Consider the following 17430-nt stretch of genomic DNA (forward strand, 5'->3'; position numbering starts at 1 on the left):
ACTTTTCCATTTTTATTCTATAAGTGTTGCTATCCATAAGAAGATATATTTGTGGTTTTAAGAACCAAAAACCATCTCAATGTAGTTTTACATCGCCTCTCTCAGGCTTCTCTGTGGAGCTCCAGTAACAACAAGTCAGTGAGCCAATCAGAAGAGAGGGTTTGAGGTTATCCTCTGATTGGCTGACTGTCTTCTGAGTGAGCAAATACAAATATAGCAGATTTTAGGTAAACACTCAGAGAAACCAAATCTTGCAAGGATGGATGGTGGGTCCAGGTGGGCGGGGCTTTGGGCATGGCTGAGAGCGGTGACTGCTTTGTTATGACATCACAAAGTTACAGTCCTGATGGCTCCTTTAAACAAACTGTTTCTAAATACAGACTGTGTGCGTTTCTCTGTGGACAAAGCACTTTGATACTTTCACAGTATTAATATTGAACGTAGACGTTGCTTTATAATCAAAAGACATCTCACTTTATACTATATGACAATATGGGACCTAAATGTTGCTGTTTCAACATGGCAAAAATATCACTGTGTAATGTTTAATAACTGCTGAAATTGTTTAAATAGTAGTTACGACTAAAATGTTCTCTTTTCCATGTGTCTGCCTGTCTCCAACTCCAGGTGCTGATATTTGCTGAAGATGAGTAGCGGGAGGGGGGACACCCCAGAGCCCCCTAGAGGGGGAGAGTGTCTGAAGAGGAAGGACTGTCAGTCAGACCTCCTGGGGCCCAGGTGAAGACCTTCATCCAAAGTCCATAGTCTCAGCACATCCTCACTGTAACACTAATAAATCCTCACTGTATTATCTACACATGCCTCCTCCCAATGACCACAAATACTTCAGTACAATAATGAGCCTGAGTAGCTCATAATAACTTCAGGATGCCTCCAGGAACTTCAGCACAGTGCACTGTTCTATCATATGATAATTATCCTCATCTGCCTTTGAGTGTTGTGTGCCATTAAGATTGGTTGTGATTCTTCTTCTGAGCACCAAATGTATATCAAATAAGTCAAATATGTAATCACTAGTTGTTATACATATTTGTCGGAAAAAATTTGTTTATGGGTCTTTTAGATAAAAAGATTAAAAAGAGATGAAGTTTTTTTTAAGGGAGATAAAGAGAGGACAGACAGAGAGGTTAGCGTGGGTTGTGGGTTGAGGCTCTGGCAGGTCAACGGAGAAAAATGCAGCTGCAGCATTTTTACAGACTGTGGTTTATATAGGCTATAACAAGTCATTGTGCTTTCGTTGTCCGGGAAGATGTATGAAGGTTGTAGTGACGATGTACTGAAGTCATAATGAGGACACATGAATGTTGTAGCTCAGGTTGCAGTGAGGTTTGTGAGGAGATCGACTTGCTGTGAGACTGAAGATATGTGTTTCCCAAAAGACAAAATAGCTCCACACACTCATGCAAGGAAGGACGTCTGTCAAACAATTTACAGCAGCTTGATGTGAATATTTTTGATGTCCACAGCTGTAGTCAGACACATAGCTAATGTCAGCACATTCAACTCAAGTGAAAATAAGCATAAAACAGCAAATATTCAGTTTGTAAGTGGTATGAAAGGAAAATAAAAGTCTTCATTTAAACACTAAATTTGAAATTCACACATTTGCCAATGAGTTATTTAGATGCTCATCCTCTTTTCCACTCTGTGTCCAGCCCTAAAAGGAGCACTGAGAGGAGGAACCGGGAGCAGGAGAACAAATACATCGAGGAGCTGGCAGAGCTGATCTTCGCCAACATCAATGACATGGACGACCTCAACGTCAAGCCGGACAAATGTGCCATCCTCAAGGAGACGGTGAAGCAGATCAGGCAGATCAAGGAGCAGGGTAAGGATCTACTCTTCTTTACAACTTACATAATAATAACTGAATCTTGTTGAATTGAATGTTGTTGTTTGTGCTTGGCCAGCCGGGGATCAGCCACAGTATCATGCATATTTCCTCTTCTTGACCTTTTCATTGTCCTGTTACTCACAGTTTTTGTGCCATATACTGAATATACTAATTTTATATTTGTCTTTAAACTAGAAACATTATTCCTTCACTGAATGGTTTTTTCGTAGTTTGGAAGGCTCAGAGCCTCTATTTTGATTGGCTGACTGTTCCTCTGAATGACCAAATAAAAACACAGCAGATTTCAGGTAAACACTCAGAGAAGCTAAATGGTGGGCAGGGCTTTGGGCATGGCTGTGAGAGCGGTGACTGCTTTGTTGTGACATCACAAAGTTCCAGAAGTCCTGATGGCTTGTTTTAAGGCTAAGTTTCTGAATACAGGCTGTGTGCATTTCTCTGTGGGCTGAGGCTTGATACTTTCACAGTATTACTACAGAACCTAGACCTGCTTTGTAATCAAAAAACACATGGACCCTTTATATCATATGGGACCTTTCAACTCTGAAGAGTTTACTCCTTTGGTTCCATTTGTCAAATGAGACGTTTCTTGATAAAGTTACATTGACTGTAATCACAGTTGTTTTTGAATCTCTGTGTCTTTTATAGTGTTTTCTTTCACTTACCAGTGCCATATTTTGCATGAAAACATATGGAAAGATAAATAAAGATATTTTTGAATAAGCAGTCATGTAGCGGTCATCCACTTTAGCAGAGCTGATATGAGCTGAGAAAGCTTCTAAAGAAAGAAACTATTAACATGGAAAGTTTTTTTTTTTTTTTTTTCTTAGACAACTATTTTTTAATGAAAAAGAGGCTTTATCCATGATTCTCACAACCACAAGCATGGAGAAAGTGCTGGAGGAGAGTGTGGCTCTTGTGGACGTGAGGACTCTGATATAATCTTACGTCCGTATCAAGCTAATCACCAAGTCATCACGTCAACTCAGGAACATATGAGATGATATGGGGACTCATTTTTGGGCTCCTAACAGGTTATATTTCTTTTAGTGTGTGTGTTTGTGCACACACTCTAATTTTGTGGTGTGACCCAAAACAAACTGAAATTAAAAATGCCACCAGCAAAATGTGACTATGATGGCACCCGCAGAGCCTCTTTTTAACATTCATTAAACACCTAATGGAGTGTTTTATCACAGAAACACACACAAAGTAAAAAAACTGAATCCCTACCTCTGATTGGTCTAAAATCTGGCTCTGTCCTGTCCATCAGTCCCCAAACACATGGGACCATATAATAAGGCATCCACACACTGAAATGTAAAGAGAAATGTAACACAGACTCTGTAATGATGATGTGTGATGATGATGATGATGATGATGGTGAAGAGGCAGACTGAGACAGAGCTGTTATGTAATACTGACCAACATGATTTAAGTCTGCAGAGGAAAGCAGGCAGATCTGAGCTCACTACCTCAACTTCCTTTTGTTTTTACCTCCCCCCTTTTCCCTCTCTTCTTCTTTTCCCTTTTACACTTCTTAGACCTTCGTCATTTAATTTTTTTCATTTCCTACACATTTATTTTGCTTTCTTCACCTCTCCCTACCTTCACATCTCTTATTGTTCCTCAGCTTTCTTTTCCTTTTCTTTCCTTTCCTTTCCTTTCCTTTCCTCATCCCCTCTCTTCTTTTTGTCAGCCAGTTGGCGTCCACATGTTGTAACACTGTTTGTGTCTGAAAACAACAGCTGAATAAGCAAACACACACAGACACACACACATAGATAAAGCACGAGTCACACAGCTGTCTGCTCAACTTTCAGAAACACGCTATTGTCCAGCAGTCACAGTATTTAACAGTTGAGGTGGATCTGACACAATATTTATTAATTTAAACAAAATCTACACAAAAATAACATCAGTATCAGTAGCTTTGCTTTGTGCTACAAAAAGGTCACCTAGTATAAAAGTACACACACACACAAAAGCAAAAGCAAATAGCATTGTGCTTGTGTGTATATGGTGGTCAAACGACTTCAGGTGGCGAGTGTGTGTTTGTATGTTCGTCCCGTTTACAGAAACTTCACGGTCAAATTATAGAAGAGGAGACGAGTGTGTTTGTGTGTTTTTGTTCTTACTGTGCGATTTCTGTCAGCTCACAGTCTCTTATGCTCAGACTGTTTGCTGGAAAGAAATCCTTTGCAACGGTAGTATGTGAATGTGTAACAGAGCACAAAATGAGAAACACAACACAAAGTCATAGAGCTATAACTGTAACTACAACCACAGGTGAGATCAAAACGTTGTGTTGGAGGAGGGTGAATGTTTTCCTGTCATACACTGGAAACTTATCTCAGGTGTAGAGGGATCACTAAGGATGATTTTCATTTTTAATTCAACAATTATTTTGCTAATAATATAAACCTCTTAACCGAAGTGACGTCTTCATATTACTTGCTTATTTGGACCAAAGGGTCAGAGGGCAAAAATTATCAATTGACAGTGAAATAAAATCAAGAAAAGCAGCATATCTGCACATTTGAATTGTCATTTTTTTTGCTTGCGATTATTTAATTAAATAATTGATTCATCTAAATGAGTGAACCCCATTTGCTTCACTTCTGGCCTGAACTGGATAAGCTGTTACAGAGGATGGATGGATGGACAAATGATGCCTGCCAAAATACAGTGAAGAGTAGCAACTGACTGTTTTGAATTTGCTGCAGCATACATGTTTATTAAGGATAATTAGAAACCAGGTTCCATCCACTTGATATCAGTAGTTGAACATATTTTTTTTCGGCCCAGTGTGTTAAGGCTGCAGTTTCCTGTCACAGGGAACAGCTGATTTAAGGTATCAGCTTTTTGTTTTTAGCCAGAAGCACAAAGTTTTAAGAGCTAATGAGCTGTGCATTTGTAAAAACTGCAGACTGGAACATATGCAATACTGAGCTGTTAATAAGCTATTCATGCCCAAGTTCGATTGCCAACAACAGCACCACATTTTGCAGTGCAAAGCTTTACTCAGATCAAAGTGTATGTTCATAATTACATTAACTCCACTCTTCTACATTTCTTCTTGTTTTCCCCTGATATAGTTTTCTTCTCTCTCCTCAACTTGTTAAATAGTCACTGTGAAGTCAAACAAAATCACAATTTCAACAATTAATTGATTTTTAAAAAGCACATACTGCAACTTTAATACCCTCCAACCTCCATGACAGCCACTCCAGGCTCCACAGTGACAGGGTTTAAGGGCTGATGACTCCGTACAGCTCTGGTCCCACAACAGGAATGTGAGCTATGTGGTCTAATGGGGCCATGGGAGGCTTAACAGTGCAGTGGTACAGCCAGGGAGGAGATTGGGGACTGGCCTCTAATATGGCTATAAATGTGTGTAATGTAGCGCACATTAGCTTGGTGATACCTGCTTTCTGTGACATCCCAAGCACTCAAACCTGCGGGTTTAAAAGCACGCTGGTGGAAGACTTTGGTTAGAGTTACATTAGCATAAGGTTAACATTAGGGTGAGTGAGGGACTAGTTGACAATATAATCAGTGAAACGTCCTCATGTACATGAAAGTGGGTGAGTGGGTGTCTTTTTGCCTGAAGGCGACATTATCACAAAAACAACACAGTCAGTTTTTTCTGGGAAAAGAAAATACTTGCTAAGAGGCTGAGCTACAACGCAACCTTCATGTTCCAGGAAAAGAAACATACAGTCATTTACTTCATTCAAGCGTTTTTTTGGTTTTTTTGATGTTCAGCCTGAGCTTTTGACATGGCCTTTCACCACATCGTCAATGAGTCACTAAATTCCTTAAAACACATTGTGAAGGTTTCTGTTTATGTCTGAAATGGGAGTTTTTTTCAACTCCCATGTTTCTTTGTTGTCATCTTCTGCAGACAAAGCTCCAGTGGCTGATGCTGAGGAGGTGCAGAAAGCCGATGTCTCCTCCACAGGACAGGGCGTCATCGATAAAGATGCTCTTGGGCCCATGATGCTGGAGGTAGGTTCAACCAGGCTTTGGTCAGCCTCTGCTTTGTTTATTTGAAATTTCCCACATTTTACACTTTTGAGGTGTTTCATTATTATTATTATTATTATTATTATTATTATTATTATTATTATTATTTGAAGTGTTGATATCCATAAGAAGAAATATTTGTGGTTTTAAGAACCAAAAACCATCTCAGTGTAGGTTTATATCTCCTCTCTCGGGCTTCTCTCTGGAGCTCTAGTGACAACAGGTCAGTGAGCCAATCAGAAGAGAGGCTCTGTGTCTCTCTACTGATTGGCTGAGTGGTCGAATAAAAGTACAGCAGATTTCAGGTAAACACTGACAGAAACCAAATCCTGCAAGGATGGATGGTGGGTTCAGGTGGGTGGACATGGACATCAAACTTTATACAATATGGGTCCTTTAAATAAATAACTGCATGTGTCAAAATGCAGCACACAATGATTTTCCGTGATATGAGAAGAATTGTGGGAGCTCTTTGTGCTGCCATCACAGCACAAACACTGAAAAAGGAAATCTCTCTGTCTTTGTCTTCAGTCAGGCTTTAAGTGTTTCATGCATGTTGTTGTCTGAAACACAATTAGAGCGTCCCTCTGACTTTAAATGGTGTTGCACTCTACAGTGACGCGGAGAGATAAGGCTAACGGCTGTGGCGTCATGAAACCTGCAGTGTGTGTGTGTGTGTGTGTGTGTGTGTCTGTGTGTGTGTGTGCGCGCGTGCACGGGTGTGTGGTGACGTATAACATGGGACCCAATGAGGTATAAATACCTTACTGAAAAGCCAGATTAGAATAGGAGAGGAGGAGCCTGACCACACACACACACAGGATAAATATAGCTTTCATCAGCCATAATATTGGCTGAGGTGTCTGCTTGGAGTCTAAATGATAAACATCTTTCTTGCCAAGGCCCTTTCAATTCTATTCTATTCTGCTCTGTTTTATTTTATTCCATTCTACACCAGCTGGGATGATAAGCAGGCAGACTTACAGTAGGAGGCTTGTGTGGACATGTGGCGGGCTAAAGGACAAATCACAGTCTGTACATATAGGTGGAAAATGCTGAGTTGACAGGAGTGAAAGAATGGAAAATCACACACGCACACACACACACACACATACACACACACACACACACATAGTGCTAGAGGGGCCAACACCTAGAATTATGAAAGCGCACTGCAAAACTACCCACATTAAAATACCCAGATTTATTTTAAAGGCGACTGACATTTTGTTTCTTGCTCCTTTTGAGTTTCACATTCACTTCCACTCAGTCTAATCATTGGTGGGTAGAAAGCTCAGATGAACTTTAATTAACATCCAATCTCTTGTTTCTCCCTCTCACTTTCTTCTCTCCCTTTTCTTTTCCTACTGCTACTGCCTCACACATTTCCTTGAATTTCTTCTACCTTGCTCTTACCTCTCACTCTCTCTTCATCCTTTTCTCTCGCTCCAAACTCCCATAATATGTTCCCCCTCTTTTATTTTTGACATTTCCATTCCACTTCTCTGCTCTTATCTCTCTCCACCTCTCCTGTCCCTTTTAACTATCTCCTCTTTCTCCTCTGCCCTCCCACTTTCTCCTCACCCCTCAGGCCCTGGACGGCTTCTTCTTCGTGGTCAACATGGAGGGCAACATCGTGTTTGTCTCAGAGAACGTCAGTCAGTATCTACGTTACCAGCAGGAGGAGCTGATGAACACCAACGTCTACAGCGTGCTGCATGTTGGCGATCATGCCAAGTTCATCAAGAACCTCCTACCTAAGAGCCTGGGTAAGAGCAACAGAAAGTTAACTGGAACATGGTTTGATGGAGGAGCGATTTCAGTCCTCACCTTCTGCAGAAGTGAAATAGAATTTCTGTCATTATTTGTCTGCCATTTGGCAAAATGGCTACTTTTTCCAGCTTTTATTTGTCTTAATTATTATCTGTCTTCCCACATCTAATGAGCTCATGTTACATGTCTAGTAGCAGGTGGTAGGTAGTTAGCTAGCACATAATGGTAACATTATCTTAAAGGTCTGATATTTTACACTTTTCTGAGAAGATTTTTGGTTTGAAGAACCAAAAACTATCTCAGTGTAGTTTTACATCTCCTCTCTCAGGCTTCCCTCTGTGGCTGTAGTAACAACAGGTCAGTGAGCCAATCAGAAGAAAGGCTCTGAGTCTCATCTGCATGGCTGAGAGCAGCGACTGCTTTGTTGTGACATCACAAAGTTCCAGAGGTCCTGACAGCTCATTTTAAGGCTCAGTTTCTGAATACAAGCTGTGTGCATTTCTCTGTGGACTGAAGCGTTGATACTTTCACAGCATTAATAAAGAACCTAGACCTGCTTTATAATCAAAAAACACATGGAAACCTACCTTTATACAATATGGGACCTTTTAAATTTGCTCAACAACCTCTACAAGTCTTCCTCTGAAAATTGGTGAGAACCCATTGTTAAAACATGACGTAGCTTTTCAAAGGGAGTTCAAAGGTGCATAGAAGTGAACCAGTTGTGTCTCACTTTGAATAAAGTAAACAGCTTTGCAGTAATTATATTGGTGTTTGGGATGCCAATTCTACTCAACATGATATGGGGCCTTCTAATGTCCCGTCTTTGGACTGGTGTGCATCTTCCAGTGAATCATCGGAGCGGCGACTCATCCAACAGGAACAGCCACACCTTTAACTGTCGTATGTTGGTCAACCCTCACGTTGACGGCGAAGCTCGGACAACCGCTGACCAGCAGGACACGCCGCAGCAGAAGTATGAGACCATGCAGTGTTTTGCTGTGTCCGAACCCAAGTCCATCAAAGAAGAGGGGGAAGGTATTGTCTTTAATTTACCCTATTGTTGGTGCTTTTCACTTTGTGTGTCTTCTTCTTGCCATTTTACTCAATCTTCATTGTTTTGTATTTGGTTCTCTTACCTTTTTAATTTCATTTTTCACCTGTCCCTGCATCTATCTTGGTCTTTTATTTTGATTTTAGTTTTTAATTTACAGATTCAGCTCTTCTTTTACATTTTCCCTCTTCCTGTTTTTCCCTCCTTGTTTTTATCTCTTAATCTGTGATTTGGTCTCTCTGTTTTTTTTTGTCATGTCTCTCCATTTGTTTCTCTGTCGTCCTTGTCCTCCTTCCACTCATACATGTATTTTTCTCTCTGTTCTTTTCTTCTTTCTCCCTTTTTCCATCTCTTTCTTGACTTTCTGTCACTTTTCCATCCCCCAGCCTCTACTCTCTTGTGTCCTGTCCTCCTTTCATCACCACTCCTCTCTACTTTTCCTCCCATCCATCGGGAGAGACTAATTAGTGTGTGGCACTTTGTCATCTTCCCATCTTGTCCTATCACACGCACATACACACTAGGGAAAAGAATCTTTCTGGCACTCTAATTTTAGATGTCTGACAACCAGATATTGTGCCAATCTCTCCCCTGACAGAAGGAGGATGTCTGCTGGACAGACTGAGGGCTGCAGGTTGAGGCTGAGGTTTAGGGTGACTTTTAGATTGAGGCTTTGAGTTAATGAGGTCGGTGTTGTCTTGTTTGAAGCTGCTGTTGTGTTAATTAAATGATATGTTTTAGCAATTAGGTCATTGTTGGTGATAGTGTTGGGCTGGACTACATCATTTTTAGAGGTGTTTCTAGTGTTTTCTTTCAGACATGCACATTACACAGGTACAGACAGACTGGCAGGGAAATAAACCTGTTGCCATGTGTTTTTAATGAGGGAAGCTCTGAGGCTGTAACAGGTGGAGAACCAGAACAAGACCACCAAAGACAGGGAAAGTGAGCTCGCAGTTTAAATCACATGCATACATTTATGTATATAAGAGTGTATTGCAGATAGGATTTGAACCTGTATTTTTTTTGTGTGTTTTTTTTTTTTTTTTTTCAACTGTGCAGATTTCCAGTCTTGTCTCATCTGCGTGGCAAGAAGAGTCCCCGTCAAAGAGAGACCTGTGATGCCTGCGTACGAGAGCTTCACCACGCGGCAGGACCTTCAAGGTATATTATACTGCAACCTATTAATGTCATGTGATCACTGTAGATTTCTGAAATGTTCAGTGTTCTATGTATATTAGCCTAATGCATCTCTAGGATCTGCAGGAGCTGGTCAGTTAGTGGTGCCTAGAGTTAAAACTGTGCTGCCCACTGCTGGAACCAGCTCCCAATGGACATCAAATCTGCCCAAACTGTAACAAGAAGCTAAAAACTTCTCCGTTCTCTGCTGCCTTCATTTAATCATTTAGTCTTACTCTTTAATTAGATATTATCTTTCTTATTATGCTTTTTACCTCATTTTTATGCATCTATCACACACACTGAATGACCTCTGTGTATGATAATGAGCAATACAAATAAATTTGCCTCGCCTTGCCTAGATTAATGAAGTAGCTTGCTAATATATAATGGTGTTGTCCACAACCTGTAGAGAAGTATGTTGTTTGAAAACCAAATCATTTTAAGATCAGTTTTTTATAATGACGTCAGGAACAACCTTTAAACAGCGTGTGTGAAGTGAAGCAGCATGTTGGATGCTTGCTGATCTCTGGCCGACTGGTTGAAAAGCAGTTACACTATTCAGTAATTACTCCACTGCTCCACAATGTCTAAAACATCTGCTAACATCAGTGCCATGCTCTACCTGTCCAGGTAAGATCACATCACTGGACACCAGTCTGCTGCGGGCATCCATGAAGCCGGGCTGGGAGGACCTTGTTCGGCGCTGCATTCAGAGGTTCCACCTGCAGAACGACGGGGAGATGTCCTTCGCCAAGAAACACCAGCAAGATGGTGAATATCTAAACCCGGTGGAGGCTAATACAGCCAAAACATGTGGATTTTAGCTTTGTCAGGTTCCCTGAATTAGCTTGGTTGCTGTTGTGTTTTTTTTTTTTGGTGTTGTGTTTTTGTTTTGTTTTTTTTACTAACTTGACAGGTGCTGTTGGCTACAAAGCAGATTTGCTGTGGAGTTGCTCAGAACTTAAGAATTTCTTTGAGGAATCTGTGTTTGGAGAAGAATTATCCATCTTTCATCCTGTTTTTATTATCAGCAATCATAACTGTCTTGTCAATTAATTTAATCAATAATTAGACTAATTATTTCAGCATTCTTTCATTCACCCTCCCTCTATGTTCACAGTGTTCTGTCTTAGTTAGCTTCAATTTTGCTCTAATAAGAATAGATAAACAGATATTTCTCTAGACTTTTTGTGACTTTTTGTCTGTCTCTGTCTTTCCAGTGTTGAGGAACGGCCATGCGCTCAGCCCCATGTACAGGTTCTCCCTGGCAGACGGAACCATCGTCTCAGCTCACACCAAGAGCAAGCTGGTCCGATCTCCAGCCACCAATGAACCACAGCTCTACATGTCCCTGCACATCCTGCAGAGGTACCAGCCACTCTGTCCTCAACTCTGTCTCTGCTGCAAAGTGTCCGTCTCAGAGTCTTACAGAGTTGGTGCAAATCAGTGTTATGATGAATGAAAGGATAGTGACGGTGTGCTAAAGATGAATTCAGTCCAACAAAGAAGAAGAAATCTTTTGTGCATCATCCAAGCTTCTATATTTGAAAGGTTTTATCAATTTCAACACATAATGACATCTGACTTGCCGATCTGTGTCACATGTTCTCTCTGTGTTTGTGGTTTCCTCTTCATTTGGACATGGGGGTGTATAGGGAGGGGGGTCACTGCCCTGAACAAAGGGCCTGTTATTCAGAACTGTTGCCATATGTATAGACCAAAACTGACACAAGCACTACCAGCCAGTCCAGTCTACAGTACCTCCATCCCTTCCTCCCACCACTGGGAGCGACTGCGACTTAGCCAGCATCCAGCCGTTGGTATGACCGCTCAGAGTCAGGAATTGGACAGCGGTCAGAAAACAATGCCAGGACTGTTACTCAGAGCATTCAGGGATCAATGGCGAGGACTTGGCCTTTTTACTTCCACAAGTTTCACATTCAAATTTATTGCTCCAGTATTCAGCACAATGAGAGCTTTGTGTGTTTGCTGCGGGGCTGAAGCTGATCCATGTTGAAAGCTCTCTCTCTCTCTCTCTCTCTGTTACAGCTTCAGGCTTCGTTACAACTTTGTTTTCTCAGTTGTGTACACTGTTTCAGAGCTGCTCTCTATTTTACTTTATGACATGAGTAATTGACGCTGAAAGAAAAGGCTGTTACTTAACCTCTCCATGGTGTGCTTTTTACTGAATCCACATTGCTTATTCACAGCTTTCAGGAGACATTTGGTGAAGTTCACCAGCTAGAGTATCACTACCAGGGTTTTTTTTTTAGTAACTTTTTTTTAAGAGGCAGATGGGAAAACTTTTAGTTGAACAGTTTTATATCAATTATTAGACTAAAAAACACAAACAAACAAACACTTCTCTCTTCCTAGCTGTTTTTAGCTGTCAGTTGTTTGTCATGGTCTTTTCTGGATTTTTTTTAAGTAAAGAATTATGTTCTAAAAATGACTAAAATCTAACCTGCCTGACATGGCATTGAGAATGAGACATTCTCTAATCTGACTGTTATAACAGTTGGACTTTCCTGCCATTAGCTGTAGTTTGTTGTCAGGTGACCTTGGTTAAATAGGGCTTATCAGGAAAAGAGTATGTGCACATTGGTTTATAGTTTGCAAACTTTAGTAGAATGAACAAGTAATGTTTTCACCCTGCCTGGTCGTCATCAGTTATATTGCAACATGAAGATTTAATAAACCTTTAGCACACTCAAGATGCATTGTTTAAAAATTATTCATAGAAAATAAGTAAGAATATTAAAAATACAAAATATTATGTAAAAATGTTAAAGATTCCCCCTTTACAAAAATAAATAAATACATATGGGTTCAGCTAGCAGGTTTTATCTTTTATATTTTGTGTATTGCTTTGTCAAGCCTAATTTACTCAGGGAACATGGACTAATTGCCTCTGTTAACTAGCGTCACTGCACTGGAGCAGTTTAAAATCTTATGTCCTGTTTTCTTACAGAGAGAACATGGGTGGCGTGACCACAGATGCACCTGGTGGGCAGGGCATGGTCAAGCCAATGACCCCAACCAGTGTGGGTGGTCCCTCCCCTTCTCCTGACGCAAGTGTCACCAGCAACACCCACCACACCACGTCAGCCTCCAGCACCCCTGGACGTGGTTTTGGGTCTTTATCGGGTCAGGCGCCCACGCCTCAGGGAAACAGTCACGCACTCAAGCTTGGCAGCCCTTCAGCCCAGGGAAGCCCCAGCATCACGTCAGGGGTCCAGGGTGCCATGTTGTCACCACATCACCAGAGCCCCAGCATGGCGGCTAGTAGTAGCAGCTGCAGTAGCCCTCACTTCCCCCAGCATCCTTCTGGGTCTTTCTCTCCTGTAGCTGGCCTCCACTCGCCAGCGTCTGTATGCAGCAGCACAGGAAACGCCCAGGGGTTCAACTCCCTCAGTGCACTGCAAGCCCTGAGTCAGGGCCACAGGGTTACCCAGGGACTCACTGAGGGGCAACATCCAGAGTCACCTGACAGGAAGCTGGCTGGCCTTCAGAGCCCTCTACACAGCAGCAGCACTGGAAGCCAACTAGCCAAGAGCCATCCCAGCTTAGAGGTGGACTTGTTTGGAACTTTTGGGGAGCAGCAAGAACTGTTGTCCCAAAACCAGGAGGGTGAGCATGGGGAAGGGAAAGACGGTGACCCTGACAGCTTCGGAGGTAATGGAGGCCTAGGCGAGCATGGTGACACCCCAAACCGCCTTCTTAACACCAAAGGGCAGACTAAGCTGCTCCAGCTCCTCACCACCAAATTAGAACCCTCTGATCCTGGCTCACCAACAGGGCCCCTTGGGGACGACCAGAACTGTAAAGACCAGCTGGGCAGGGTTGGGGGTTTAGGTGGGGCTGGGCATAACAACTACTCCACCTCGTTAAAGGAGAAACACAAAATCCTCCACAGGTTACTGCAGAACAGCACCTCACCCGTGGAACTGGCCAAGCTAACGGCTGAGGCTACCGGAAAAGACCCAATTGGTCCTGAGTCAGCCACAGTGGACAACATGGCCGCCCTGGGAGAACTCTGTGCAAAACAGGAGCCGGGGAGTCCCAAAAAGAAGGACAATGCGTTGCTGCGCTATCTGTTGGATAGGGATGATAATGGCATCCTGGATAAAGCCATTAAAATGGAACCTGGCGAGGGACCAAAGCTGTCCAACGTTAAGACAGAGAAACAGGAAGTGGGGTTCAACATGTCGGACCAGGTCAGTGTTGTTTACAGTAATATTCATGGCTTGGGAAAAAATTATTTGCCAGCAATTTTTTTTTTTCAATTAATTTCAATTAATTATTTAAGTATTTTATAAAGCAAAAAATCCACTTGCTGATTCTCTAGTTCCAATATCTCAGATGTGTGGATTTGCAGCTTCTCTCCGTTTTATATTGTTGTAAACTGAATATCTTTGGGTTTTGGACTCTCAAGACTCTTGGTGAGATAAAATGAAAAATCTGAGGATGCCATCTTAGGCTGTGGAAATAGAAAGAAATAGGCATTTCTCAGTATTTTCTGTTATTTTATCAGGAAAAGGTTGAGTTTCATACCCCTACCATTCACTTCATACACAGCTGTTTTTATTGGTAGTCTATTTATTGTTCACAACTACTGGCTACAACCTGAAAATTTGTGTTTTTTCTACACAAACAATATTCAGATGACCACAGACTACTGTCAAAAGTTTCATTATGGCCATGATGTGGGATTAACATTAATTAGTAAAAGCTGATGCAATCTGCTAAAATGTTTGATAGAAGATTTCTCAGCTTTGGAAAGTTTTTGGATCAAAAATCTAGACTATCCAAATCCAACCCTACAGGTCTTTTCTGGCATCAACTGAGTTTGAAATTTATCTCCTCAGGGTCATTAAATTCAACCACTATGTGTTGCACCAGAAAGATGCTGGTGCGATGCTGAAGTTGCTGGTGTGGGTATAGAGGTTGTGGTATAAAAATGGTCCTGATAGAGTCTGTGATGTGTTGTTTAAGGAGGAAACACATGACGATTCTGTCGTTGGAGAAAATGAAAATAATCTGTCCACTTAACAAACTGACATATGGATGTTTGAACAGCTCCCATAAACACCTTCAAGTGAGAAGCCCAGAAGCTGCTGAGCTGGCGTTGATGATTGGTTTTGTCGGATGTGTGTTTGGTTCCTCTTTGCACAGCTGATGGCAGGTTGTCAGGAATTGGTTCACTCTCTGAAACACAAGATGCTCTGGCAAAAGATGCACAGGACTACTGTTTAAAAGCTTCAGTATATGTGGGAGTCGGTGGCTGAGTGAGAAAAAGGGAAACCAAGTGCTTGAGTAACTCACACCCCATTTAGACTGATGGAGTGACATGGGTCAGTTGTCTATCTCGATGGGTGAATGTAGGTCAGTGAACTCTTCCTAAGTGTGTAAACCATAGACTGAATATAAAAATGGACATAAACTCTGGGTGTGAAAAGTGAAGCCAATGCTGAAGTGCCTTAAACCTGCGTTCTATCTAAGGACCATCTGGGGGTGACTCCACTGGTTGTAAAAAGAAGTCAGATTGTATTGAGGTCTATGAGAAAATGTCTCTACTTCTCACTTGATTTATTACCTCAGTAAACGTTTTCCTAATTAGTTTATGGTCTCAATCGCTACTTTCAAGTCTTCTTCAGTACAACATCATTGATGATTAAATTCTGGTCCCATTTAGAGGAAAATAAACGATAAAGCAGGATATGCATTAGGGCAGGGCTACCGTGTGATTGACAGACTGTAACACACATGGCGACCTGCCTGACAATCAGGATAGAGGACAGAGCAGGTCATATCTTTCTTGTCCAAATATGGTTTCTTCTGGTTTCAAAAAACCAAGATGACAATGGACAAACTAGGAATCTCACAAGCCAATGGGTGACATCGTGTTGGATTGCCACTTGGGGTAAATGCAGGTTAAACATTGCCAGGTTTTGGCGATTATCTGTATTACATTTATGTAAATGTGTTAATGTTGTTTAGAAATCATCTTACCTGCAACCTGCACAGAGACTTGCCACAACACTGCAGACTGGGGTCTCAGCTAATGGTAGCCACCAGAGATTAACCTGAGGCTTCCAGTGGTAAGCGAGTGGTGAACCCTTAACACACTAATAGGTTCAGAGGCACCAGTATTTTACAGTGTAGCTCTTCCTTTCTCACAGGTAAAACACAGCAGAGTTTAGCCAGTTAGGGGTGTTGTTGTGCCTATTGAATGTGCAGGTGCACTGACACAGCTGAAGTTAGCTCCAGGAAGAGGCTGAAGGAGGAGGTGCTGAGGATCACAAGTTGGACAAAGGCTAACTTCCTACCAACAGTTGTGCCTCCGGCGGGGGAGAGTCACTCAGAGACTCATCCAGGAAGGTTTTGGTTCCTTCTTTGTAGAATATGATGAGGCTTTGTGGAGCTGGAGCGGATGATGCCAGGAAGGTGCTTTTTTAACGGAGGTTTGGACTCTTCTGATGATGTTCTGGGTCACAGAACAACAAGGGGGAACAGAGAGATGAAGTAAATTAATTAATTTATTTATTTAGAGAAGTAAATAATGAAATTAAAACATGTCACAATTAGTGAGCCTGTTTGTGCAGCAGTGGTTAGGAGAATGTGCAGAGGACCATGTGACAGTGTGTGTTGTGTATCCGGGTTACAGATTGTGTGTTTGTGTAAGACTGTGTACATTTTTATTACGGTGTATGTGTTTGCTTTGTTTGAGAAAACAAATGTGACTATGTGTGTATAATTACTTAGAGTGTAATTATATGTAAATATGTACATCAGGCTCTCAGGTCACAACTTGAGATGGATAAAATTTGAGTTTTCCTTTCTTTGTGTTGCACTTGTGTCAAAGCCTAGAAAGATGTAAAGATGCCACCACCACCAGATCTGACTCTTTACTAACATCTATGGGCAACTGTGGGAAACTACAACAATCTCCAAAAAATTTAATCCACAACAGTCTACGATGGTTTTTAAAGCAAATCCAAAGTTTTATTTGCTACCGAGCTACAAGCTGGCTACCTGTTAGTAGCTGATACTCTATCAGACATGAATGTCATTATGATGTTTAGCTTGCACTCACTTACTACTGCCTCCACGTTGTATAAGCAAGACGTAGCTGACATGGAGAGAACTAGAACGTCTGGAAAAAACTGACTGCAGTGCTGTGGACAGCTGATGTTTCATATGCTGCATAAACAACCAAAATAATTAACCTTATGTGGCTAAAAGCCAGTGATAGCATACGTTCTTCAACTGTAGAACAAAAAGTGGACTTTGAAAGGTTTTGGGGGGCGGGGGTGGGGGGTGTCCCTCACAACAGTGCCCTTGATGTGTGGCAATGCGTGGTCACTGTGTGTGTCTGGATGTGTGTGTGCGTTTGTGTGTATACCCTGGCTAAACAGAGCTGTGACTCTGTCTTATTGTACATTACACATGACCTCATTAGTGCCGGCAGTTTATTTTTAGCTCCTCCTCTATTCATCAGTCAGAAGGCTGCAGGAGA

General features: G+C 41.7%; 1 protein-coding gene across 4 annotated transcripts in view; it reads left to right on the forward strand.

Annotated features, from left to right (window-relative positions):
* Nucleotides 1-17430, forward strand: part of LOC139628693 (nuclear receptor coactivator 2-like) — a 51214-nt gene that overhangs the window by 22597 nt on the left and 11187 nt on the right. For all 4 annotated transcript variants that reach the window (XM_071490660.1, XM_071490663.1, XM_071490662.1 and 1 more), the window contains 9 exons: nucleotides 628-738; nucleotides 1677-1849; nucleotides 5781-5884; nucleotides 7494-7671; nucleotides 8525-8713; nucleotides 9792-9893; nucleotides 10542-10682; nucleotides 11132-11279; nucleotides 12883-14128. In XM_071490660.1, coding sequence (XP_071346761.1) covers nucleotides 647-738; nucleotides 1677-1849; nucleotides 5781-5884; nucleotides 7494-7671; nucleotides 8525-8713; nucleotides 9792-9893; nucleotides 10542-10682; nucleotides 11132-11279; nucleotides 12883-14128 — 2373 coding nt within the window. In that variant the 5' untranslated portion in view covers nucleotides 628-646. The remainder of the gene's footprint in view (nucleotides 1-627; nucleotides 739-1676; nucleotides 1850-5780; nucleotides 5885-7493; nucleotides 7672-8524; nucleotides 8714-9791; nucleotides 9894-10541; nucleotides 10683-11131; nucleotides 11280-12882; nucleotides 14129-17430) is intronic.

Source organism: Trachinotus anak, unplaced genomic scaffold (genome assembly GCF_046630095.1).
Source record: "Trachinotus anak isolate AG129_WGS33_773 ecotype Australia unplaced genomic scaffold, CSIRO_AGI_Tana_v1 ptg000012l, whole genome shotgun sequence".
Lineage (NCBI taxonomy): Eukaryota > Metazoa > Chordata > Actinopteri > Carangiformes > Carangidae > Trachinotus > Trachinotus anak.